Source organism: Trematosphaeria pertusa (genome assembly GCF_010094035.1).
Source record: "Trematosphaeria pertusa strain CBS 122368 unplaced genomic scaffold BU26scaffold_4, whole genome shotgun sequence".
Lineage (NCBI taxonomy): Eukaryota > Fungi > Ascomycota > Dothideomycetes > Pleosporales > Trematosphaeriaceae > Trematosphaeria > Trematosphaeria pertusa.
In genome coordinates, this window is record NW_022987215.1 from 372147 (window position 1) to 397227 (window position 25081).

A 25081-nucleotide genomic window follows, 5' to 3' on the forward strand; every position below is an offset into this window, starting at 1 on the left:
GGATTAGGCTGCAAAAACTTTACATTCATTCAAGCCGTTCAAGGACTGTCATCCTCCAAGATTGTCAAATACCATGTTACGCTCGATCGGACGCTGCGCTATACACGCTCTCCGTCCCGCAAATCCCTCTCCTGCATGGCAAGAGCATCATCACTCACAGTACCCTCCTCATCTTTGATGCCAGTAATCTTCGTTATAACCATAGCAGCGAACATATCCCCACTCACGTTGACGGCGGTCCTAAAGCGGTCCAAGAACCAATCGATCGCGACGACCACTGCATACATTCCGGTGATCGGCACGTTGACGCTGCCGGCAATCATGACTGTTAGGACCAGAGAAGAGGAAGGAATGGGTGTCGTGCCGATGGATGCTAGTGTCGAGAGCAAACACACGACCACGTAGTCTGCGCCGGTCAGCGTTATGCCTTGCGTGGCTGCGAGGAACACGACTACGATGGGGAAGTAGATGGCCGTTCCATCCATGTTGATCAGACAGCCCAAAGGTACGGCAAACTCCGTTACGGTGAGAGGAACTCCCCGAGCCAATACGCAGCGGATGGTAACCGGGAGAGTAGCTGCAGAGCTAGCAGTACCCCACGCGGTGATCCAGGCCGGCGAGTTCTTGAGCCAGAAGGTATACGGGTTGCGACGCGTGACGGCGAAGAAGATGATGGGTATGATAATGAAGAGGTGGATTGCCATTCCGCAAAGCGTTCCTCCGATCAGGATGCCCAGGTTCTCGCCAATCTCTTTGATGTCGAGCTTGAAGAGGTTGGGCATGATAAGGAAAAAGACGCCGATGGGCGCGAGCTTAATCAAGATGCCGATGATCTTGATAACAATCTGCTCGACCTCTTCCACAGCTCTCAGCAGTGCGGAGCCGGGACGGATGCAATAACCCACGACGATGCTCGTGATGAGGACCGAGAGCAGCGCATCCGTCGCCAGCGCATCGACGATATTCTGGGGGATGAGCGAGTAGAACATGTCGACAACGACTTCGTGGACGGTGAAGGCCTCACGCTCGTCGACGGTCTCCTGGTCTTCTTCGGAAAGTGCAAGCGCGTCGCCGGACACGGTGTCCATTTGCTTGGACCAGACGAGGCCGACGAGGAGTGCGGAGTGCATGACGGCGATAAGAGTCGTGACGACGTAGTATCCAATGGTCCACCGAGCGAGAGGACCAGCGCCACCAGAGGACATGTTGCGCAGGCGCTGCACGGCGAGGATCATAGCCGTCACGATCATAGGGAGAACTACACTCGTCAGCGACGGCAAGGGTTGAAGGCTATTGTTGACTCACCGACAGCCCTCAACGCGCGCAGCCAGAGGTCACCGGGGATGGCAAGGAGAGCAATAGCAGCCTCAGGTACTTCCTCGACAGAAGTCGTCACAGCCAGGCCGATGATGATGGCGAGCAGCGCCGCGATGATGATCTGCCATACCGAGCCAGGCTCTTTGACGCGCTGCCACAGCGTCTTCTTCTCCGTTTGGCCTTGCTCCACAGCGTTTTGCGGGGAGATGGGAGAGCTCTCGCGAGCGTCCTGCTTGATCGTCTTCTCTTCCATTGTGCCGGGTTTGTGTTCCCAGGATAAATGCGTCCCGGCGCTCAACAGGGCATGCCCTCCATCTTATACTGGGCCCAGCAGCCAGGCCCAAGAGATAAGAATGCGACCACCAGCTCGCCGCCCAGCTGCCTCAGCCCATTACTCTATCTTGAACGAGAAGGACATGGCACAGGAATTCTCAGCATTCGGCATCTTCTCCAAGACAGGAAGGTGATATGGAGACGAGGTCGTGTGCCGGTCTTCCGTGGTGTGCTTGTGGTGTGCTTGGTATGAAGTCTTGGAAATCCAATGTATACACTAGAACAGCCTTGATTGGGCGGGCTAGAATGCGGCGACTTGGCTTTGTTGGCGGGCGGAGCGGAGCGCGAGTCGTTCCACTTTCCAAGAACAATACGGGCTTGGCTAGAAACGCAAAGGCGGGGATGCGCTCTGGGCTGTCGCGCTCTCCGGACTCCACCTGCGTATGCTAAGTGATAACGTCGCAGCGCTCAAGAATGCCTACGCCATGCGGATCTTCCTCCTGCTGTCGCTCCCCAACCGAAGACCAGGATTGTGGAGCCCGACGCTACCCGCCATTGTTCGCCTAGAAGATACTGGGACCTTTGCCACGCTCCAAGACCGGGAAATTATGGCATATGGAACCTGACGGGGACCTCGAGGGACCAGGGGCTCCACACAAAAGGGCTGCGTCGGATGCGCGCTTTGCTATCGCTGTTCGCCAACATGATTCCCCAAAAAATTGGGGCCGATACGATACGAGCAAGATAAAGATCGCGCCCGCTGTGTTGGATAGATGCCGTGGTGGACTCGAAGAGCAGCCCAAAGAGCAGACTTTTCCAAGGTTTCCAAGTTTAAGTATTGCGCTAAGCTTAATTCGGAACACCTACCAAACCCCGCGTACATGCCAGAACTGTGTCTAACACGTGCCAGATGTCCACTGGAAAGCGTTCAAGATAATATGTAACACCGGAGTCTTTATAGCACTAAGCTCTTCATCCGGTACCTTCAAGGTGCTCTGAATGCACATTGTGCATGATCGCCGATCTAGGATCCACAATGTAGAGTTCTCACTGCCTGGTAGGTCCGTAGAGGCAGCATTGTGCTAGTATGCTACAGCATAAGAACGTTAGTATTCCTCCCTTATATTTAGCTCCCTTCAGGCCAACCGAAACTCGCGCCGTTCCGCACCAATACCTCCGTCAACAACTCTGCAGGGCACTCCTGTAAACCCTAACCCACCTCGAAAGTTCGTAACTGCCCGCTCTCTTCGCCCACAATGTGCAAATTCATCCGCATAGCCTACCAATGCGGCCACGGAAAACTCCTCACCACGCCCTCTGGCACTGCGCTCTGCTCCACCGCGCGAATGTTCGCATGCCGCCAAGGCATCGACATGGCGCCTCCGAGCTGCTTTCCCCTCCCCGCACGAGACGTCGACGATGAGGACATTATTTTCTTACACAACTGGGATCTAGGGTACTGCGGTGACTGTCGGGTCCGACGTGGCCTTCTGGGGCTCACTGGTGGTGCAGACGAGTCTACCGAATCAGAGTACTCGGACGAGCACTGGGATCAGCTTAGTGCGTATGAAGTGCAGCTGGAGGAGGAGCTAGAGCATGGAATGCTCATCTGCGAGGATTTTGAGCGGAATGCATATATGCGGGGTAGAGTGCCGTATCTGGAGCATGAATGGCTGCGACAGGTGTTGCGGCCGGACGGTCCGGAGAAGTATGGGTATCTCTTCCTGAAGGACTTCCCCGAATGCCTACAGTGGCTCCCACATCTTCGCACTTATATCACGCAAAATGTGCCGGTGGAGACGTATCGGCGGGTGCTGGAGTTCTTCCTCGAGAAGAGCAATAATGCGCTAGAAAAGCTCGGAATTTTCCGAACTATTGTTGACCTGTTGGTCGACTTCGAGCCAGAGACTGGATTCTACCAGGAGATCATCAGCCACAATGCTGACCAGCTACAAGAGTTAGTGCAAGGTAAGCCGGATGGAGTACCGGAGGGCTTTGAATATCTCAAAAAAGGCTTTAGGATGCCGCCCGGGTTTAGAAGGCCGCGACCTAGGTCGCTGCCTAGCCGTGGCTATGAGTTCAGTCACTTCAGCGTGCCTGATTCGCCTACGGATTCCCTGGTATCCGAGCACTCTGAAGTGGAAGAGCGTAAGGAGGGCGTGTATGAGTTGAGCCACTTCAGGGTTCCGACCTCGCCCACGGGTTCCACGGTGTCGGGGAGTTCTCAGACGGATCAAAATGTGTTTATACCTTCTTCTCTGCCTCTGCATAGGCGCAAGGAGCGCCCGGCGCCTATCCTCATCCTCCCGCCACCACCGTGCGAGAATCTGCCGGACGCCGAACATATTCCCATTCCGGACGTACCTGCTGAGCAGGTAGTCGAGACGGGATCTCTAGAACCGCTCGAGTCTGAGCAATCGCATATCCGTAGCGCGAGGATGCAAGCGGTCCCGCTCGCTCCAGCGCGCATGGCTCCACCGTCGCCACAGCCGCCCATAACGGTTAGTATCTTTCCCTGTCTTCCATGCTAGGCATGATGTCGATGACTCCGGGTGCCCTGGAGGCATCTGTAACTCACAGGGCGGTGCGCTGATTTGCAGTTTTTCTTGTCGCCCTCAATACGTTTTCCAGTTGTTGTCTCAAGTATTGTGCTCGATGAGCGACCCCGGCGGTCGATCCACCCCTAATATCATAACATCACACTGCAATCCAGATCCTTGCCAATGTTATCCGCAGCCGGTTGAACTCTGAGTTCATGGGCCCCCAACCGTAGTTGTAGTTAAACTAACCGCAAGCGTCCTCTTTGAGCTAAAGAATATCCGTCTCGTATTAGACTACGAGATTTCTGAAATCGAGTCCGCGGACGTCGTAGATCCATTCCCCGTGGTATCAAACTCTTTCTCGCAGTTGACGCAAATTGCTTACCGCCTTCCACAGTAGTCCGCTCGTTTGCGCTTCAACCCAGGTTCAACTCGCTTTTTTTGCGCTGGCCTTCTTCTCTTCCCCTTGGCCTGCGGTCTTGCTGATATCATCGACTGTATCAGAGCCCTCTGCGACCGTGCTTAGATTCTCGGAACTGATTAATAGCTCGTCACACGCTACAAGAAGCGCGCTGGGAACCTTCGCGCATAGTTTCGCCAGTGTGAGACGAAGACGGTGCTCATTCGCTGAAGTGATAGCTCCAAGAAGAGATCGGAGAGGAAGAGCCCATGCCGTTGGGTCAGTGTCGCGGTGATGCAGAGATTAAGACGACGTGAACGGCGACGCGTTTCGACTTTGGGTAGTCCGTGCGCATGTTTAGCGCGAACATTGTGGAGAAATCAACTGCGTACCAGCGAGACCTGCGACCGTGATTTGTTCGAACAACGCCTGCTACACAAAGTCAACGGATCCAGAGGTGCGAGAGCAATCTCCTGTCCGTTGAGTTGTAATGACGAAAGCTCGTAGACCATTCAACGTAGTAGGTTCGCATCCTCCAGAGCCCAAATATACAGTGATGGATTCCTCAAAGCGTCTATAACCATGCCCTACTGTACAGCATATTTTGCACAGAAATTCGACCAATGCTCCGGCACGTCATCGCCGAAAGCTGAAGCACCAATTCCTTCTATCACTCTTATGGCCTCATCACTCGCAGTCCGTCTTTCGAGGGTGCCGCCGTGCGCTTGAACGACTGTCATTCATCAGCATACAACCTTCCTCCACAGTGTAGGGTTACTGACATTATCGCATTCTTCCCAAGCACGTCCAGCCCCGAACCCGAGACCAACCCAGGCCGGCCATGCGCGTCGTTTGAACAGAAGGACGGAGAAGACAACGCCGAAAGATACGCCGAGGCCGGAACGGATGAGCATCGAGGAGAGGCAGCGATCCCACTGTGAAATGTATGTTAGCATTTGAAGAGCCGAAAACACAGCTGAAGCCTATCCGGCAGGGGCAACCGAGGTCGAAGAGGGCAGTCGCGTGAGCCGGCTGGAGCAGCAATTGAGCGGCAAAGCTCCATCAATGCAGACATGCAGCTCAGGAACCCGTCTCCGAAGCGCATGCCAATAGTTTGGCCGGCGATAGGTCCGAGGACAGTACCTTCTCGTTGAGCAGAGCTTCGCTCATGGGGCGGGTTGTTCGCGGCACCGGCGCTGTGGGCTTGGGGGACTCGTCGGCCATGTCGAAGCGATATGCGATCAATTGAGCTATTGGGAGTCGGTATTGACCGCGAGCGGCGAGATGGGGCGGGATTGGGGGTGGTACTTGATGTGCCTCTGGCGATGCGGAGGCGGAAGAGCTTCGGAGTTGCGCACGCTAAAATGCTTATGTCATCCAAACTTTTTTCGACCTCGAACGCTCCCCGCTGTCGCTCGCCTTCGCGCTGACCACGAGCGGACGACAACATGGCGACCATGATCCAGGTATATAGAACGCGTCCAGAGCTTGCAAAACGAAGCTAACCAGGATGCTAGCCCCCAGAGACAGTCCCGGCGCCTACTCGCCCACGACTGCAAGCCATCAACCAGGACTTTAGCGACATAAACGAGCAAATCCACCGGGCTGCACGCATAATAGGCCTTCCCGATGACTGGGAGACGCTACGAGGTGATAGCCGCTTGGCTGTCATTCAGAGCCTTGTTCGTGCACGAGCAGAATGGGTTCTGCGATGGCTCCTGGACAAGCTCAAGAATACAGAGGATGTTGGCGCCCAGGCGAGAGCGAATGTGAAGACATGGAGGCTCACAGACTGGATGATTCATGTTCTCCCGGTATCCCGCTGCGCACCATATCTCCGAGATGCCGACTTTCTCACAATCTTCGAGAAAACGCTGGAAGAGAGTTTTGGCACCGATGCCACCATCCAGCCTGTACCTGTTCCACATGATAGACACCCCCGAGATGTGTCTGACTCGAGCGAGACCGTATATGAGGATCCACAACCCTCGCGGAAACGGAAGCGAGGCTCCTCGGGCACAAGCACTCCTTCAAAGAGGGCGGCCGGGGAAGAGCCTCCTCAGGCGGAACTCTTCGAAGCGGCCACCGCGGTAGTCAGGTCTGTAAGAGATAGGGCCAGCTCGCATGAGTCGGGCGAGAAAGCCGTCCAGGGAGAACATATGAAAATGGTTTTGAAGACGGAGACTGCCCAAGTAGCAAGGATTCTCAAGTACTGGCTAAATGCTACGCAAAAGCTTGTGCAAGTGCTAGCAGGCCAGATTGGATCTAATTCTGCGGGCTTTTTAGATCTGACACCGGTCATGGACATTTGGGACTTGCGCTCCATCGACAAGGACGGTTCGGGACCATCTACAGAACAGTTCTCGACGGAATGCTTGATCCCAGCATTAATACTATCGGAAACGCTTCGAGCATTCGCTCTTGAACAACAGAACACACCTGAGTCCCTTCAGTATGCGAGCCAGGCTCTCGACAGATTATTCGCAAGGCATATACTTGCACCATCAAGAGCTGCTTTCTTCAATGACGCAAGTACAGAAACTGCTAAAGAGGGTGGAGCAAAACGATTCAAAGCGGAGCTGCTCTCAACCAACCTTGCACCGCTCCGTGCGAAACTTTTACAAGCCGCCCAGATCGAGGATGCCGGTCAGCCTATGCCGACATATTTCAATCCGCTTTTTGCCGCTATCCCGCAATTACTCGATCTAGCAATTCGATCATCGCCGGCGCGCACTCCCAGGAGCAGGATCGCGGAGAAGCCATGGATACAGGCCGTGTTTGTTGCGCTCGTCGAGTGCGCGGGCTGCTCGCTTGAGCCGCCAGAATTCGTGACACCTAGAGCGTCCATCGTCGTGGTTGAAAGATCGCTCCAGGTTCTTGCTTCTCACGACATCAGTATCGACTCTGAAATAATAAAAGACCTTCTCTGGTTCCATTCCGGCCTCGAATTTCCGCTCAAGCAGAAACGTGTCGTTCACTGGTCGCTCGTTGCGGCCTTAATCGACCTTGACGCTGGAATTTTCGTACCGGACAGTAGATCCTCACCGTCTACCTCCGGCGGCAGGCCCAACGATCTAGCCGAGTTCCTCTTTGAGCAGATTTCGGCAACTACATTCAACGACGGCAATCGTATGGATGACGACAAAATGGTCGTTGACGGCCCTAAAGATCGACCGACCTTGGCCGAGACTCATGGGAAGGAAGAGCATTTTGGACGAGAGGCAGTAGCTGGGAAGATCGTCATTCCAATCATGTCTGCGTTCGCGCGAAACCGGAATCTCACTGGATTCCTCGGGAAATGGGATACCCAGCTGTGCAAGATTGCACAGGACGACCGCCGTCCACTGAAAGAACTAACACCACCAATTTGGCAAGACCGCGGCCTCGCTAATGCTTTGGCTGGCTTTTTTGAGCAGTCTTTGACGCCAACGCAGATTTCAAAGCTCTTTCGCGAGCACAGCAAGCGGCTCGAACCTGAAATACAAGCGGACGAGCAAGAGTCGGCAGCACCCGATTTCTCCGCGGAGGCTTTCAGTAGCGCTGTTCTTATACAAGCTATGCTGGGATCAGTCAGGGCGGACGAAACGATTGAAGCAGTCCACGCCGAACTTCTATCTCTATGGAAATCGTACGCTCTGCGGGTCCAATATGAGCACCGCGGTTCAGCGTCTAGTCTTGGGCTATCATGGATGACCCTAAGCCAGCTTCTAATCGCCCTTTGGCCAACTCACTTTCACGGGTCCTCCTCTTCCCAACAAGAGCTTCTCTATCCGCTTATTGACCAGGCGTCCAGAGACGTTGTCGGAGGTCGAAAGGACCAGACCGAAGTTTCTGTTGATTCGTACAGTCGTTCCACCGCCTTGGCATTTATGTTCACTGCTTGTGACTGTCTGCGGGCTCTTCCCGATACCAAGGAACTGATCCGCAAGAAGTTGCGCAAGGCTCTCAAATCCCTCTCACCAGGCCAGCTCAGGGATACTGAGCTCATCAAAATGACCGAGATCTTCTGCGCCGAATATGCGCAGCTCCTAGAATGCTTCGAGCGAGATGCTTGCCAAGCGTCATTATCTGGCCTTCTCTCGAGTATATCCAAGTTCGATAACGGTTTCTCGGAGCAGACCAGCCAGGCTCTGTCTCAGTGCGTGTTTGCATACGGAAGTGTTTCTCTTCAGGCCTCCTATATGACAGCACTTCTGAAGGCTCTTACGCAGGATGACAAGCGACTGCGTACACTTGTAATCGACGCTTTCCTCCAACTCACACCTTCGTCGATATCCCGGGAACTACGAGAAGCTGCTTTAGACAAGATCACAGACATGCTAGCCTCGGGACCTGAAGACGTCAACGCCCTCCTCAGTATCATGGTCCATCTCATGGAAGTGCCCAACGCGACAGCCAAGGTTTCTTCGGAAGGCTCTATTCTATTTGACGTGGCTCAAAGACTGCACGACGGCCAGCTTGAAACACCTTCCTCGTTATCGCTCCTCCTGAATCTGGCTCGACTTACGCTTCGGCATATCATTCCGAACAAGGACCAGGAACAGAACAAGCGGTTTCTGGAGACATACGGAAGCAAAATCGTGTCGGTTACCAAGAAGACGCGCAGGTGCTTCCCGGCCAGGCTCGCTGTCCTTAGAGGCACACTCCTCGCCACACACAAGGAGGGCATGCTGCTCACGGCTGGTCAGTTTGTGTCCTTGTTAGTTGCTTGCCTGGAGGAAGAGACCGCGTCGCACGAACACATCCTAGAAGCTTTCAACGATATTCCCTTTCAGACTTTACGCAGTCATGAAGACATTTTCCAGAACGCTCAGGCCTCGCTCCGGGCGTGGATTGAATCCAGAGAACCTCTGCGGCATCTTCTAAGCACACCCTGCGATGCCACCCTCCCCGCCGTCCCATCAACGCTCTGGCCCTGCCTTCATACCACTCTTGCGAGGTATCGACTCTATCCCGACACGAAACAGTTCATACATTTTTCTGTGAGCCTACTCCACGAGCCCCTCACTGCCAAAGATAAGGTCGCCATCCTCAATGCCGTGAGAGAGGTATTGCTTCCTCTTCCTCATCTGGAGAAGCTAGCTCTAGCGACCGTATGCACCCAGAGCGGCCCTGGTAGTGATCCAGCATCTCCGTATCGTATACTGGCTACTATTTTGGCAACCTTTGAAGACAAGCAAGGCGATGATGCAACCATCAGAGAGCAACAACTTGCGCTGCTCCCCAAAGTATGCACTCTCCTAGGCAAGAGTCCAAATCACGCAGCTTGCAACGCATTGCTCGACGGCGTCAATACGATCATCCGAGACAAACCCTCTCTCACAACACAGTACAGCATCGAGTGCGTGCTCACAGTCCTGGTCAAGCTCGTCTCACGGCACAGTTCTCGCCTATCCACGGAACATGCGCCAACCATCTTTGGACGCCTCTGTGAAACGAGCCGCATGCTTCTCCTTCTCCATCGCGGACGACTAGGTGGCCGCTTTCACCTCCTTCTCCCGCTCCTGCAGAATCTCCTCTTCTGCCTCTTCATCCCGAACGCAGGTCGACACGCCGCCCTGCCGCCGTGGCTCCAATCCACCAGACTTACTCCCGCAAACGCATCCCAATACACGCGCGTCCTGAGCACGCTCTGCTCGCCCACCCAGTCGTCTGTCCAGCGACCATCGCACCATTCTCGCTCCGCCGGCTCGAAGAAAGAACTCAACGACCCTGTCAAGGCGGCGCGCGAATACGCCTCGCAGTACGTATATCCGCTTCTAAGCTCCTTCTGCCGCTTCCAGTTGAACGGCAGGCTAGACCCACAGGTCAGGGAGAAGTTGATGCCGGGGATCCGGGAGGTTGTGGGTGTTGGGGCGATGGATAGAGCGGGCTTGGATGCGATGTTTGCGGGGCTGGATACTAGCACGAGGGATGTTTGGAGAGGGCTCTGGGCGGAGTGGCTGAGGGCGAATGGGAGAAGGGAGCCTGGGAGAGACGGCGCGTGATTGTGAGTTGGCGTGCCGGGCGTTCTCAACAGGACCCTGTAGGTCTCGGGCAATGGAGCTCGACAGATTCCGGCATTGCGGCGAACACGAAGGTAGCCCCGTTTCACTAGCTTTTAGTAAAGATTTGTCCATTTCCAAGATCAAAATCATCGGTCTTCTGCGAACTAGGTCTTCTATCGCCATTCGGAATATCGATGGAGACGCTTGCTCCGACTTGCAATGCTGTATGAACCGCTCTACGATTGCTTATCTGCCTAATCTATTTATTTCTATCTCAGCTTCCTGTGGCTACGAAACCCTAAGCCTAGCTTCCTCGATAGTTAGAACATGAATGCTTGCGCTTCTTCGCCTCGTGGACTTGCTTGAGAGGACACCCTGGAGGCTTCCAATCATTGTCAGCATCGTTTGATCATGGGACAGACGGACCCAGAGGGTGCGCAAGCGGCAAGGGACAATGCCGGATCAGGAGTTCCTAGCAAGGACAGTGGCTCTGCTTAGAAGAGAGCCTCTCTTTTCGTCCAGCCTGTACAAAGCAGTCTCTCCAGCTCACCCGGCTGGCTGAATAAGACTGGTTCTCCAATGGAGAGGACTGCATCTGCGGGAACGCTCATGCTGGCAAGGCTTGATCGGGTGCAACGGGTATTGCAACTCGCGTACATGACTGCCTCATCGGGAGCACGAGGCCGATGGGTAAGTGCTGGTAACGGCGGTGCCTGGAATCCGTGGACCGTGAAATGGACACGGGCGTGTCTAGCTATGGCGCACGTCGTGAATCATTTCGCACCGCTGTAGAAGGTCCCATAGACTTGCATGGCACCCTCCACGCTCTGTATCAGCCCAAACAGCAGCGTCAAGCCAAGCACGGTTATCGCCACCCAGAACGTGTACCACTGCACGCCGTTCCGCCTGTCGTGCCACCATTGAGACATGTTCTGTGGTGTCGCCTCATCGAACACCTGCTTCAACACTACCAGGCGATCATGCCAGTATGTGAAGTTTTCGATTTGCCGGTCGTCAGTCTTCAGGTGTCCGCACAGCAGCAATTGAGGGTCGAGGGAAAGCATCGGGATCACTCGGCGCAGCCATTTCCTCGTCGGGGTATCGGTTTGGGGAAAGAGGAGCGCGAGCGTGCGGAGGGTTTCTTCGGCGAGGTCGGCAGGCAAGATGGAGCTGCTGTTGTCAGTCTGGAGCTCCCAAACGCTAATTGTCCGGGAGCGCTCATACCTGGCAGACTGGCACTTGAGAACGGACGCATGGTGAAATATGTACAGCTTCGTGTCGTCGTCCGTCAGACGCAGGTGGTCCGCAAGGTTGTCCGTGGGAATAATGTCTACCCCCGCGATCCTTTGCAGGTTGAGCGCGTTGAAGACTCGCTGCAGCTTGACGCCTTGATGGCCCAGGACCGGCGCTTCACAGAAGTGGCGCTCGAGGCAGTCTTTGAGGGGCCCCTTGGTCCAGTTCAGCCGGAGCCTGCCGGAGAAGCCGTAGTGCAGATGGCCGAAGTCGATCATCAGCAGAAGGCCGGCGGCGAGGTCAATTGAGCAGTCGAGGAGCTCGTCCTCGTTCGGGTATACGTTGGTCAGCTTCCAGCGCAGGAAATCGCGGATCTCATCGCGCGACCGCTGCTTCTTCAGGAGGGCGACGATGTCGAGGATGTCCTGATGGGTCCGCACGAAGACGTGCCGCCCGCCGTCGTGGAGCGCGTGCTCGCATTCTTTGGTGTAGAATTCCCAGAATTGCTCGAGCTGGCAGTCGTCGCAGCTGCGCGAGAGCCGGGCGGGGATGGGGCCCCAGAAGGCGTCGATGACGGCGGATTTGGTGGAGGCGGACAGCGGCTCGAGGAGGGAGGCGGCGACGGAAGCCATTCGGAAGCGCACCAGCCACAGAGGGGAAGTGATGAAGACGGCGTGGGGCAGCGGATGGCTTTCAACTCAACACCATTCGGTCGCTCCCACGAAACTCATCACGGCGCATCCTCCGCTTATATCCATCACTTCCATCACTCCATCGGCATCGTCATCGTTTCCTTGGCTCTGCATGCTCGTGGGCGCAGCCGCCTGACTGACGCGTCGCGCAGCTCAGCCGCACCGCCACAGAATGCATGATCAAAATGAAAACCGCAGCGCCGCCATCGTCGGCACTTTGCTGTTCCCAAGTATCGACATCATCACCGGCTCCATGGCTTTCTCGCAGTAGACTCCGGTATTGATGTCTTCCTTGCTTGCGCTTTCCCGACCAATCCCAGCCATGAATGCCCTCGCCAGAATACGACGCAGCCGGACCTCCCGCAGCACGATTGAGAGGAACAGCTCCTCCAAAGCATCCTGGCCAGACCCTCAAGACTCAATCGGACGCTTCATCACCAAAATCGGAGCCCAGAGCTGCTGGGAAGCTGTGGGCCCGGCGCGGTCCGCCTTCCAGTGCGTTGGCAGAGCGATGAAGGACTATCTCAACGATTTCAGCGAGCCGCTCCCCAGGTGGGTAACGTGGTCTATCTACATGGTCGGGACTGCACCGGAGACAGCGGTGCCTACAATTGTCTTTTGCTGCGAGGAGGTGGCTCATCGCAAAGCCGTGCGGAACACCATTAGGGACAGCAACATCCTCGCCGATTATCCCGGTATCGCGCTCAAACACCTTCCGCGTGCCCCAGACTACAACCAACTCGTTCAGCTAGCATCGCAGAGCGAAGGTGCGGCTGTACCGAATCCCGAAATGTTAGCCTCGGAGCCGGTGGTATACTGCACTGCGAAACGCATCACGCCAGGCACAGAGCTGTTCATTCAAACCTCGGGGCCCACCAGTTCCATACAGAAAGCGACGGCTGGTGGCCTTCTTCGTATTGGTGGCAAGCATTACCTTATGACCGCTGCTCACGCATTCGCAGCAGGGTCAGCTGCCACCACTGCTATTGACGACGAGGAGCTCTACTTTACCGACGGCAGCGACGACGATTATGATGTGGAAATGACGAGCAGGGGCAGTTGCACTCCGGAGCCGTCGGATGCGGGGAGTAAAGCTTCTAGGTCCATACGCTCTAGCAGGTCCTCAAGCACAAGTTCGACGAGCGACCATGCGTCTGCCACGATGCTTGAGGGGACAAACTATGCTTCTAGCACCCAATGCGAGGTTGCGTCTTCCGATGAGTATAAGCCGCCATCTTCCGCTCTACCTGCGACTGCGTCACCGATCGGTAAACTCGTCCTCACATCCAGCGATGGGCCACGACCGGAGCTGGACTACGCGCTAATCGAGGTAACGGACTGCAATCTTCTAGATGACGGCCACATTTCACTTCCTGGATCCTACCTGGCTGCCTTAGGGCGCTTCTCAAGAAATCTTCCCAGTTCAGTGGACTCGGAGCTCGTCTCATTCACCGCATCGGGCGGCTTCATGGCCTGCTCCAAACTTGGAACCCCGGTATATGTGCGACCGCCATGTATCTCGAGGTACCAGGAGGTATCTTCTGTTCGATTTTTCGGTCGACCCCTCGCCAAAGGCGATTGCGGATCTTGGGTGATTGATCCCAGGACCGGTGTGCTCCACGGTCATATCATTGCAGGCTCCCCAGAAGTAGGCTCCGCCTATATAGTTCCAGCAGACCAGGTTTTTGAAGACATCCGGCAGCGCTTACATCATGAGCCCACCGTATGCCTAGGAAAAGATCAATGCCAGGCCGGTTCGGCGGACCTGTCTGCGCCCGTCGTCGGCACTAGGAGTCTCAAATCCGAGAATAAAACTCCACGAGTAGAAGGGCTCAACAACGAAAAAGAGCGGCACAATGCGCCGATCGATAGTGGACCGCCCAAGCTTGTCAACGCTACGACCCCGCCTCGACGGATGTCACCGATTACGCCCACGCAGGACCATTCAGCCGAAGCCACTTTAGCACAAGAAATGACTGAACGGTTCCGGCAGGTCCTCAGTCTGAAGCGCATGAACGATCTGTCGGCGTCAAGAGTCCATGCCCCAGTCTCGAGTTCTCCAAGAGAACGCACCCAGATACAACCAACTGCGAAGCCCGACGCCCCCCCTTCTTATTCATCCCTGCGCAATATTCCTCTTGTGCCAACTCCGCCACAGGATGCCCGTTCTCGGAGGTTTCGCAACATGCTTCATCGTCTCTCTAACATACCGCTCAGATGGGAAAACCCCGGGCTATTAGATGAGGCTTTGCAGGCGGTCCCTCTGGAACAGATATACAACGAGGCCGAAGATGAGTCCGAAAGACTGCGCGCTGAAGCAGAGAGCCTAGGGCGGAATAAGAAACCAGCCTGGGGCTACCAAGATTGCGTTGTCCGAGCACTGCTTCGCTGGTTTAAGAGGACTTTCTTCACTTGGGTGAATAATCCCGCCTGTCAGAGGTGCTATTCGCCTACCGTCCCCGTGGGCTTAGCGGAACCTACTCCGGAAGAATTCGCATTTGGTGCGCAGCAAGTGGAGCTTTACAAATGCTCCCACGAAGCCTGCGGCAACTATGAACGATTCCCGCGTTACAACGATGCTTTCGTCCTTCTTCAAAGACGGTGCGGGCGGAATGGAGAATGGGCGAATTGCTTTGGCATGCTCTGTCGCGCTATCGGGTGTAGGGTCCGATGGGTGTGGAACTCGGAGGATCATGTTTGGACGGAGGTGTACTCTACGCACCGGCGGCGTTGGGTTCAAGCTGACCCTTGCGAGGAAGCATGGGACAAGCCTCGGCTCTATACGGAAGGTACGTTGTCTCAACTCTATGCCATGATGCCTCTATTAACCAACTACTCAGGGTGGGGCAAGAAACTCGCCTACTGTATTGCCTTTTCGTCCGAAGGAGCCGTTGACGTAACTCGCCGCTACGTACGATCCTACCGACACGCACTCGATCGTACGCGTTGCAGTGAACCTGAACTCCTCTATATAATGGATGAGATCACGGCAATGCGGCGCGGAAAGCTGGAGGGAAGAGACAAGTTTCGGCTCGAGGGCGAGGTAATGAGGGAGCATCGGGAACTGTGGGGTTATGTAATAACTGGGATCGCCGCCGAGCTTTGCAGGCTGAGAGTAGAGACGCGCAGAGACGGAAGCCTCGCTATCGTTGGGGAAAGAGTTGGTGAAGGGCTCGATCCCAAGGTCTTGGAAGGTCTGGCTGAAACCGGTACGTAGACCTTGCCGTATGTCCCTGGCATATTTACTAATAATGGTTGTACAGGTGCTTCACAGTGGGTTCCAGCTCGGGGAGAGGATCAGGCTCGTTGATCTGGAGGAATTATGGGGAAGACTGTCTACGGTGTTTCTATTACTGAAGATCGAAAAAGACACAGAATGCCTACCTCCACAGAGTCTGGTGGACAGAAATCCACATCCGTGAGCACTTGGATGTCTTTCGCATCCGGCGAATTAACCTGTCGTATCATAGCTTCGTGCTCCCGCAGGTGGAATTCCACATTCTGTCTTTGCTATCAGAACCTACGAAGATGCTGGATTATCATCACTATACACCGAGCAAGCCATTCCACCACGTCAATGCCACTACGCGACTATAATTCGACTACTTGAAAGACCTATAAAGACGTTCCGTGAAATACAAAGTGTCTGTACTTTTAACCCCGGCCGCCTTCCGAAGCTCGGCCTATCGGCTGTAACGCCCCGAACCATCTCCGCCCCACCAACGGCATCCGCGGGGTTCGTCATCAACTGCTCATCAAGCCTTCAGCATCATGTCGAGCAAAATACCAGGGAGCTTTCTACGCACCTCCCTGAAAACGTCAGCACACTGTTCGCCGCGCATGTCCTATCCGGGATGAGCGCATCCCGCCCGTCTCCGCGACCCTGCAATCGAGGTGCTACAGCGGAAAGAGACTGAATGATAGGCTACAGGCAGCATTTATCATCGTCCTAATGGACAATGAGGCTCTTATGACTTCATCGTTGAGCGTAGTGCTGGGGTATATGGGAGAATATAAGGAGAGGAGACGCCGAGGAGAATGGCAAGCTCTGAAGCAGCAACCCATTGCGTCTCAAATCTTAAGCCATGACTTCGGTATGTATGCAATTATGGGAAGATTTAAGCTGTGTGGCTAATGAAAGTAGCTACGCAATCAGGATCAAGCCGCGGCCGTCTACACCCTTGCCGAAGGTACGCTACGCTGTTGTCGGGCTTGAGCGTTGGGTAACGGAGTTGTGAATAGGACGCCCAGTCCAGGATCCAACTACATCCACGGTCCTTCGGGGACCTACGGTGCGCGGTGGTGGCCTTGCGCTTCTGGAAGATACGCAGTTGATCGAGACGCTTGCCCACTTTCCGCGAGAACGGATTCCCGAACGGCGAGTAGTACAGTCCAACGTGTTTATTACGTACTAACACATCGAAGCGTAGTGCACGCCAAAGCCGCAGGCGCGTGGGCCGAATTTGAATGCACGAAAGACATCACCGACATCACTTCAGCCAACATTTTCTCGGAAGTCGGCAAAAAGACCAAAGTCCTGATGCGCATCTCCACAGTCGCGGGAGAGAAAGGATCCCCTGATACAGTGCGCGACATTCGCGGCTGGGCTATGAAGTTCTTCACTGACGAGGGCAACTACGACATCGTCGGCAACGATCTGCCCGTCTTCTTCATCCGCGATCCAATCAAGTTCCCCTCGCTGAACAGGAGCCACAAGCGCCATCCGCAGACCAATGTTGCGGACGCCTCCATGTTCTGGGATTTCCACAACAGCAATCAAGAAGGCGTGCATTGCCTCATGCAGCTCTTTGGCCAGCGCGGTGTTCCCGCTTCCCTCCGCCACATCAACGGATATGGTGTCCATACCTTCAAATTTGGCAATCCCGAGGACGGCACCTTTAAATACGTCAAGATCCACTTCAAGCCCGATGCCGGCGTTGAGAACCTCACTGACGAAGAGAGTGTGCGCTTAGCGGGCGAAGAACCCGACTTCCACGTCAAGGATCTCTACAACGCCATCGAGAAGGGCGACTACCCTACCTGGACGATGTATCTCCAGATCATGGATCCGAAGGAAGCTGAGAACTACCGCTGGAATATCTTCGATGCGACGAAGATCTGGCCGCACAAGGACTATCCGCTCGTTCCGGTCGGCAAGCTCACGCTGAACAAGAATCCCGATAACTACTTTCAGGACATTGAGCAAGCTGCATTTTCGCCATCGACTATGATTCCTGGCATTGGGCCGTCCGCGGACATCATGCTCCAGGCGAGGATGTTCAGCTACCCCGATGCTGCGCGGTATCGTGTCGGACCGAACTACCAGCAGATTCCGTGCAATAAGGCCAAGTATGTGTACTCACCGTATCAGCGTGATGGACCGGGGTGCATCAACGGGAACTATGGCAGCGATCCGGACTACGGTGCGCAACTTCCTCTCCCCTCCACCGTCCAGAAGCTGACGCAGATGTAGTCCGCTCCTCCTTCCGCAAGATCAAGTCAGGCCCCGCAGATGTCGCGCACGACGAATGGGTCGGCAGAGTCTCCGCCTACTCCTCAGAGGTCACGGACGAAGACTTCGAGCAAGCGCGCGACCTGTGGAAGATCTACCTTGATACGAAAGACGATGAGAACTTCATCAACAACCTGTGTGGGCATCTGAGCAAGGCACTGCCGGAGGTGCAGAAGGAAGCCGTCAAGATGTTTGCGAAAGTGGACGAAGAGATCGGAAAGAGAATGGAGAAGAGGCTGGATGAGCTGAGCCATATTGGTCCGGATCACGTGAAAGCGCCATATGGGTTTATGGCGGCGTACGGCGGCGGGTATTAGCGAGCTCTCTCGTCTCACTTACTGCGGCGTTGCTAGTTCCTTTTTCTTATCTCTCGTGCGAGTCCTCTAAACTTGCACCGTCATCTTTGTTCCTACGCATGGTTGGCCGTGCGGCGTCCAGTATCCCCTCTTTAATCTATTTAACCGAGACCTACCACCTCGCCTCTCCTTTCCTTTCCTTTCCTTCCCCACCCTTTGAAGTAAGTTCGTCAATTCGCTACAATGGGCCTCAAACTCCTCCCCGCCTCCTACTCCGACATGCCTGGACTCGTGCAAGTCCTCTACTCCGCGAACTCGGACCCGCACGACCCCTTCGTCGACCTGTGTCTCCCCGGCATCGGCGCATGGTCGACCTCCACCGTCGAGGAGGGCATGGAGGAAGTACGCAAGAATTATCTGGCTGACTGGCAGGCGAGCAAGACGCAGCACTGGATGAAGGTTGTGGATGAGGAGACTGGGCAGATCGTGAGGTATGTATCACGAGCTTAGATGATACTTGGAGAGGGGAGGGGCCTGCGATGGTAGGCTAACAGAGGCAGTGCGTCGAAGTGGGAGATCTTCGATCATAATCCGTACGCGGAGGGCTTGCCGCGTATCGACGCTACGTGGCTCCCCGCGGATACGAAATTGAGGAAGTACGCTGAGTGGTTGATCAACACGCGATATGGTCAGGCTGCGGCTCGTTGCCAGTGTCCTCATGTTTGTGCGTCCTTGAACCCCTTCCCCCTTTCCTTTGCTTTTTCCTCTTACTCACTTCGACAGGGCTTGATATCTGCATCACTCTGCCCGCGGCGCGCCGGCGTGGCGCAGCAAGCATGTCACTCCAATGGGGCGTCGACAAGGCTGACGAAATGGATGTTGAGGCTTTCATTGAGGCGACTGTGGAGGGCGCCCAATTGTATGAGAGGTTTGGGTTTCGCACGGTGGAGGTTGTGGACCTGAAGAGGGATGGCAAGGAGGTGGAAGGGGATGAGGAGTGGAAGAGTTTGGAGAGGGAGTACCCGCTGAAGTATCGGTGGATGGAGAGGGAGAAGAAGAGTGCGAGGTCATAATCTTCAACTATGCTTATATACAGTCGACGCGAACTCCGTTACCTACTCCGTCTTCGGTGCCTTCTCCTTCAGCGGCACCACCGTTCCCTTATCAAACGGGTCGAACGGCAGATCATCGTACTCGCTATACCCACCCTCCTCCGGCCTCGCAAACATCTCAAACCCCGGCGGTGGATTCGCCTGATGCTCGTAGTACCACTGATACGCAGCATCGAAATCGCGACACTTGTGGTCGAGATTGTAGTTGGGATGCGGCCAGTGTCGGCCCTTGACCCAGTTTGAGGGCACCACGTTGGCGTCTGCGTGGCACATGATTGCCGCGCGGAGAGTCTCGGCGCAGTGGTCTAGCGGCATGTAAGTGGGATGGATGGCCATGGGGATAGGGCGGTGTCGGGTGTACCTAGATGCTCATGCCACAGCTCTGGCTCCTCCTCTCTCATTTTCGCCTCCTCGGTGTACCACTCCGGATACGTTTGCTGCCAGAGCATATACACACAATGCAGCTGATGGTACCATTCGACATGCGCGATGTACCCGTCGCCTACTTCCTTCGGCACCTTCGCACTATATCGCGATCCATTGGTGCGGATTAGGTCTTCTTCCGAGAGCACGAGCGCGCCGAGATTGGTGTATTTTTGCCAGGCGGCGTCGACGGACGCCGAGGGCGGGCCGGCCCAGGGCGACGGCGAGATGGCGCTGAGATTGAAGCGGACGAGCTTGTAGTCGTCGGATACAGCTTCGAGGGCGGGCGCTGGCGGAAGGTTAGTCTGTGTCTACATATTTGGAAAGTTACTGACAGTATAATGAGTGCTTCTCCACGCAGCGCTCGTTACTTTGTGGATTCCGGTACATCATGCCGAAGACGAAGCTGTAGCAGATGAAGGCTATGATATGCAGCATCCACGGCGACCATAGCAGGCCTCTGCCCGAACCATTGCAATCTTCTTGGATTTGGACGTCGCTTGGTCTTCCTGAAAGCATCCCATCGCTCTCGGTTTCTTCCACCACCGGGAGGTACTGCGCTTTCTCCGAAGGACGGACTTTCCACATGTTGCTGCCCTTATCTCAGAATATCAAAAGAAAGGACCCGAAATAGATCGAAAGTACCCAAAGGCGACAACCCAACGAATGAAAAGAATGTCGCAGAAGCTGGAACTGGGCAGATTCCCCTTCACTGTCCTTCGGCTGACGACCCGATCTTACCAGCCGTTAAGCCATCCCGTCACGATAATGGCTCATCTGCAGGCTGTCACCTTATCCAACGCTGATATTCCCACCATATTATTCCAAAGGGCAGGATCGTGCAAGCGACCCGCTATATTGACGTTGCACGACGTAACAAGGTCGAATCGCGGTCCGATCAAGGCGTCCGATCCAGACGCTGGGTAATGTCTCCGGAGTTTCGTCGAGCCCATATGAGTATCTCTGCAGGGCTACCGCTATTCACTATTCATAGAGACTCTTATCAAATCGTCGATCGCAGTATCACCCTGTACACCAATCGGAGAATGCAGGCGCCAGCGTACGGGCCGCAGCCAATATGGGGTACGAGGCTTGCGTCAAGATGCAATATGGACGTTGATCTCGCCGCGCGCTCGGTTGTCGCTTGGCTGAGACGGACACCGCCGGAGAATCAGCCCTCGTACTGCTGGCGAATGACGAGTGGGGTTGAAATCCCTCTGCATGAGCAAAGTACCCGGTGAAGTACCGTGACGATTGCTTCCACGGCGCTGTCTTCATCCACAGTCAAGGGAGCGGGATTTCATCACATATCGAATATGATTCTATATCGCTCCGTTGAGTCACATCCAACCGACCCTGACTCCGGATGCGCTCCATGCCGTGCTAGCAAGCGGAGTACCCAGTAACAGCGACATTGCACGGCAGCCGGACGGCCGACATATATACCGATTCAGCTCCTCGCCACCCACCCCTTTGGAAACAAGAGATCCCCAACTTCCAGCGCCAAGGGTCATCATTTCTCAGTATCTCTTCGCCCTCCTCCCAGCCACCAGGTCCACGAAATCTGAGAATCTACCAAGATGCGCAGCCTCGTCGCTCTCGCCCTTGGACTGCTCGCCGCGGTGGCACAGGCTGCTCCGCTGGCTCAGAAGAACCGTAAGACGACACCCCCCTTCGAAGAGACGAAGCACTGACGCCCAGAAGAATTGGACACGGTCATTGGCTCGTACGCCGACGTAGAAGGCTCGCACAGTGCGTAGGCCGAGGAGTGACCCTATCCAGAGGAGTTAAAGCTGACTTGTTCCAGCACTCAACACCGTCATCAGCAACTACGCAGATGCTGAGCGCCGGAGCTTGACCACGAAGGATGAGCCCACCCCAGCAGAGCCGGAGAAAGTCTCGCCACCAGTTGGGAGTAAGTCCTGGCCACGCACTTTCTCTCAAAAGAATGCGGCTGATCTCTACAAAGCTCTTGATACTATCATTCATCATTATGCGGACGTAGAGGGCGACGTGCACTAAGGGTCGGGAGGGGCGAGGCATGAAGCATGTGAATTTTAGGGGGAGATAGGCCCACAGCAGGGGATCTGGGCGGGAGAGTCTCGGTTCCAATAGCGGCGGGGGATATGGAAGGTGATGGAGGTCGTGGTTAGGCAGTGAGAATCCGACCATGGTAGAACAGGGCAACGCCACATGATTCGCGAAAACAGTCCTTACTCCTGAATGCAATAAAACATTTACAAGCATAACCATCTCAACGCTAATCCTGCTGGCGTGATCTACCGCACCACAGTTGCAACATGTTGCGCGTCCTTCTCCTTCTAGAATCCTCAAACCCTCTTCATTCTAAGCCCGACTCAACTGGTGCTCAAGCTTCCATGCAGTGTCTGTGATAGAACGTGCTTATACGAGGGCATTCGAAGCAAGACGGGAAGGATCTCTCGGACGCTTCCGTGCGACGTCGGCAGTGATTTGGGGACCCTTGCGGTACGATCTGTAGCCATTTTGCCTAATTGGGCTTGGCGCGCACAGATTGCAGCTGTTGGGTACCGATGTGTTTTTTCAAGGTGTGAAGAACCTTTCCAAGCTGATCAACCTTAGAGATAATTGAAAACTGCGTCCGAAATGATAATGCCGCTCAGTGCCAGTTAGGCTAGAGAGAGATGTGACGGCTGGTACTCCATGTACGCACCCAGACTGACACCTACGCAACGGAGTTCGGTTATGCACAGAATCTTCGCCTCGTATTCAATCAATGAAAGCGAGGGTAGATTAGCCTCGTAGATCTCCCACGAAATCTCGGGCGTTTGCCGACGAAAGCTCTGGGACCATTATACTCTTTTCCTAGTGTGAGGCTGGGTCCCCGGTCCCTTGTGCGACTGTTGAGTACCGATGTCGCTTCGCCTGGCACATTCATATGCATAGTTCCCGAGTCCTACAATTTCGAAGCCCTGCGAGCTCGTAATAGCGGGTCGACAGGGAAGAGCAGGGTCGGTTGTTGGGTTTCCATGACTGACCTGTCTGAGGCGGCTGGGTATCGGTAACCGGTTCTGCTTGTGGTGTTATCGTTTCTTCTTGTGATAGGCCGCAGTTCTGCTTGTGAAATGCAGCTGTTTCGCTTTCCGAAGACATTGTTCTTGCCGCGGTCCGAAACCCCAGCTTCCTCAAATGGAGAAAAGACAGAGAGACAGGAAGCACGTGCGCTTTTACCTCATTGGGCTTCTTCGTTGGGAAGTGCCAATACCCGCAGGAGAACAATTTACACCTCGGCAGTAAAGCCCACCAGGGTTATATCCCTTCGATATGAGAATCCCTAAATAGAACTCGGCATCATGATTTGTTGCTGAGCAGAATGAGTGAAGGGTACTATCACCACGATCTGTATCAACTATAGTGCACGCGGGGCTGTGGCAGAATAGTATATGCACGAGATACAGAGTTTATCTACAGCAGGCCCCAAGAAGCAAGGTATACACGCAAACAACCATCCCCTTACACGCCCCTCAAACTTCATGCTTGGAGCTATTCGGCGGACTCGGCACCTGATGCACCCAAGCCTCACCTCCCTCCTTAATCAACCCCGCCCGATCTTCGCTATGCGTGCTGATTCTCCTACTAACACTAATCCCCACATTGAGCCCCTCGCCTCCCCGGTTACTCAGCTTAAAGCTATTATTGCTATTCTGGCTCTTCTTGCTGCGGTTGCCGGACCCGCCGGCCGTGGTGCCAAAAGTTGAGGCGAGCCCGTGGCTAGGCGCCAGCATGCCGGTTTCGAGCGACTCGAAGAAGGGCTTCAGGAAGGGGATGCAGGCGGTGATTATGGAGAGGCCGGACTCGATGCAGGTGCAGACGGTGAAAATCCAGAAGGGATAAGGGGAGAAGAGGACGGTGGCGCGGGAGCGGGAGAGGTAGACGAGGCGGGATGTGGAGGCGGCGATGGCGCTGATAGGTTAGAGCGAGGCTTGGAGAACAGTGGATGGGATGCGGCTTACGCTATCCGCGTGACGAATACTCCGGCTACGACCATCTTGAACTTCAAACCCATTTGCAGAGTTGAAACGATATAGATGGGGAAGATGACGATGAAGGCATCGGTCACGATATCAAGCGCCCCAAAGGCTTCCCAGAAGGCAGTCTAGAGTGCACGGCGTCAGTGAACGAAAAGACGTATCACTATCAAGCCATACCTGATCGAAGCATTTGCTCGACAATATGGTCGAGCTCGTCCCACACTGGAACCCGGTTGCAAACTCAAACGCGAGCAATATCACGCTGACAATGACCGCGAAAGCAATGATCGGCGCCTTGTGTTCTCGCACAGGCGTGATTTGATGCAGTGAGTGGAGGACCGAAAGTTTTGCGATGCAAATCGTCGGAACGAACAGCAATTGCGAAGCGTAGAACGCCTACCCCAGTCAGTCTTCCACCAGCACGCAATTGAACATGTTCTCGAACCCACCTGCTGGAAGCTGATCCAGTCCTCTCCCGTAGGCATTTCCACCTTCGCAAGACGCGCCTGCACAAAAGTAGCGACCATCTGGCCAATACCAAGGACCTTCACACTATTAGCGCACTGCCCCTTTTCAGTTCTATCCTCAGGCTTACCATCGCAAGCACAATCAGCCCATCATCCACTCCCAACAACCTCTTCATCGAAACTTTCGTCCCTAGCCTCACGCCCGTCGCAACCACAAACGCGCTCACCAACAGCCATCCCACCACAATCACCACCTGTGGCGGCGAAACATACGGATCTGGCGTAGGCGGCAGCTCCACAGCGTCCATGACGGCTCTATGCGCTAGACTCTTCCTCGGAGCGGGAGATCGACAAAAGAAAAGGGAGGCAGGTACGTAAGGAACGGCGATGGCGTTGTTGAGGCTGGCGACTAGACTTGAAGTACACAGGGAGAAAGTGCCCCGTGAAGGGGATACGCGCCGAGCTGAAACTTTGCTCGGATGAAGTGATATCACAAGGGACTGGAAATGCGCAAGGTGCTTCGAAGTCCGATTCGCCGTGTTTCCTGCATGTTGCACTGTTTCGAATGTCGGGAGAACAAGCGGAACCCTTCCATGGAATCCATGCCACCCTCCATAGATCCATAAATTAAAAGGGATTCATACCGGAGTAAGACCTACTTGGCGTTGCAGGGCTTGTTGTTGAGTACGAGAAATACCTGCCGTCTTTCACCCGGCATCTGCGACAGAACGCCGCGAGAAGAGCCTTTGCACCGCGTGTATGCACTCCCCTCGCGCTTCATCCTCCTCGCTCTCTATTAGGCACGGAGATGCGTATATT

General features: G+C 54.9%; 12 protein-coding genes across 12 annotated transcripts; 7 read left to right on the forward strand and 5 right to left on the reverse strand.

Annotated features, from left to right (window-relative positions):
• Positions 1-98: 98 nt before the first annotated feature.
• BU26DRAFT_561527 (Sodium:dicarboxylate symporter) lies at positions 99-1570 on the reverse strand (the record flags this gene model as incomplete). Its single annotated transcript, XM_033832921.1, has 2 exons — positions 99-1258; positions 1306-1570. The coding sequence occupies 2 exons, from the start codon at positions 1568-1570 to the stop codon at positions 99-101; spliced, it is 1425 nt and encodes a 474-aa protein (XP_033686725.1).
• A 107-nt stretch (positions 1571-1677) lies between these two features.
• Positions 1678-2122, forward strand: BU26DRAFT_242183 (uncharacterized protein). Its single transcript, XM_033821031.1, has one exon. The coding sequence runs from the start codon at positions 1786-1788 to the stop codon at positions 2038-2040; it is 255 nt and encodes an 84-aa protein (XP_033686726.1). The 5' UTR covers positions 1678-1785; the 3' UTR covers positions 2041-2122.
• Positions 2123-2568: 446 nt separating this feature from the next.
• Positions 2569-4341, forward strand: BU26DRAFT_548533 (uncharacterized protein; the record flags this gene model as incomplete). Its single annotated transcript, XM_033831949.1, has 2 exons — positions 2569-4091; positions 4222-4341. Exons 1-2 carry the CDS (start codon positions 2847-2849, stop codon positions 4339-4341), a joined length of 1365 nt encoding a protein of 454 aa, XP_033686727.1. The 5' UTR covers positions 2569-2846.
• An 865-nt stretch (positions 4342-5206) lies between these two features.
• Positions 5207-5754, reverse strand: BU26DRAFT_561529 (DUF543-domain-containing protein; the record flags this gene model as incomplete). Its single annotated transcript, XM_033832922.1, has 3 exons — positions 5207-5263; positions 5313-5465; positions 5674-5754. The coding sequence occupies 3 exons, from the start codon at positions 5752-5754 to the stop codon at positions 5207-5209; spliced, it is 291 nt and encodes a 96-aa protein (XP_033686728.1).
• Positions 5755-5968: 214 nt separating this feature from the next.
• On the forward strand, positions 5969-10610 carry BU26DRAFT_516492 (uncharacterized protein). Its single transcript, XM_033828341.1, has 2 exons — positions 5969-5996; positions 6048-10610. The coding sequence occupies exons 1-2, from the start codon at positions 5979-5981 to the stop codon at positions 10515-10517; spliced, it is 4488 nt and encodes a 1495-aa protein (XP_033686729.1). The 5' UTR covers positions 5969-5978; the 3' UTR covers positions 10518-10610.
• A 293-nt stretch (positions 10611-10903) lies between these two features.
• BU26DRAFT_242284 (uncharacterized protein) lies at positions 10904-12553 on the reverse strand. The gene is made up of 2 exons (XM_033821034.1): positions 11742-12553; positions 10904-11687 (listed from the first exon to the last, which is right to left on the reverse strand). The coding sequence occupies exons 1-2, from the start codon at positions 12380-12382 to the stop codon at positions 11291-11293; spliced, it is 1038 nt and encodes a 345-aa protein (XP_033686730.1). The 5' UTR covers positions 12383-12553; the 3' UTR covers positions 10904-11290.
• Positions 12554-14357: 1804 nt separating this feature from the next.
• BU26DRAFT_422597 (uncharacterized protein) lies at positions 14358-15659 on the forward strand (the record flags this gene model as incomplete). The annotated part of the gene is made up of 2 exons (XM_033823469.1): positions 14358-15231; positions 15283-15659. The coding sequence occupies 2 exons, from the start codon at positions 14358-14360 to the stop codon at positions 15657-15659; spliced, it is 1251 nt and encodes a 416-aa protein (XP_033686731.1).
• Positions 15660-16357: 698 nt separating this feature from the next.
• BU26DRAFT_242223 (catalase-domain-containing protein) lies at positions 16358-18382 on the forward strand. Its single transcript, XM_033821032.1, has 5 exons — positions 16358-16536; positions 16587-16632; positions 16685-16820; positions 16868-17865; positions 17916-18382. Exons 1-5 carry the CDS (start codon positions 16528-16530, stop codon positions 18269-18271), a joined length of 1545 nt encoding a protein of 514 aa, XP_033686732.1. The 5' UTR covers positions 16358-16527; the 3' UTR covers positions 18272-18382.
• BU26DRAFT_242276 (uncharacterized protein) lies at positions 18352-19618 on the forward strand. The gene is made up of 3 exons (XM_033821033.1): positions 18352-18741; positions 18811-18974; positions 19034-19618. The coding sequence occupies exons 1-3, from the start codon at positions 18494-18496 to the stop codon at positions 19321-19323; spliced, it is 702 nt and encodes a 233-aa protein (XP_033686733.1). The 5' UTR covers positions 18352-18493; the 3' UTR covers positions 19324-19618.
• BU26DRAFT_561535 (uncharacterized protein) lies at positions 19366-20373 on the reverse strand (the record flags this gene model as incomplete). The annotated part of the gene is made up of 3 exons (XM_033832923.1): positions 19366-19667; positions 19724-20074; positions 20121-20373. The coding sequence occupies 3 exons, from the start codon at positions 20371-20373 to the stop codon at positions 19366-19368; spliced, it is 906 nt and encodes a 301-aa protein (XP_033686734.1).
• A 992-nt stretch (positions 20374-21365) lies between these two features.
• Positions 21366-21807, forward strand: BU26DRAFT_561536 (uncharacterized protein; the record flags this gene model as incomplete). The annotated part of the gene is made up of 4 exons (XM_033832924.1): positions 21366-21441; positions 21490-21537; positions 21593-21700; positions 21755-21807. 4 exons carry the CDS (start codon positions 21366-21368, stop codon positions 21805-21807), a joined length of 285 nt encoding a protein of 94 aa, XP_033686735.1.
• A 1481-nt stretch (positions 21808-23288) lies between these two features.
• Positions 23289-24708, reverse strand: BU26DRAFT_548538 (uncharacterized protein; the record flags this gene model as incomplete). The annotated part of the gene is made up of 5 exons (XM_033831950.1): positions 24391-24708; positions 24245-24340; positions 23973-24191; positions 23778-23920; positions 23289-23727 (listed from the first exon to the last, which is right to left on the reverse strand). The coding sequence occupies exons 1-5, from the start codon at positions 24568-24570 to the stop codon at positions 23289-23291; spliced, it is 1077 nt and encodes a 358-aa protein (XP_033686736.1). The 5' UTR covers positions 24571-24708.
• Positions 24709-25081: the final 373 nt, after the last annotated feature.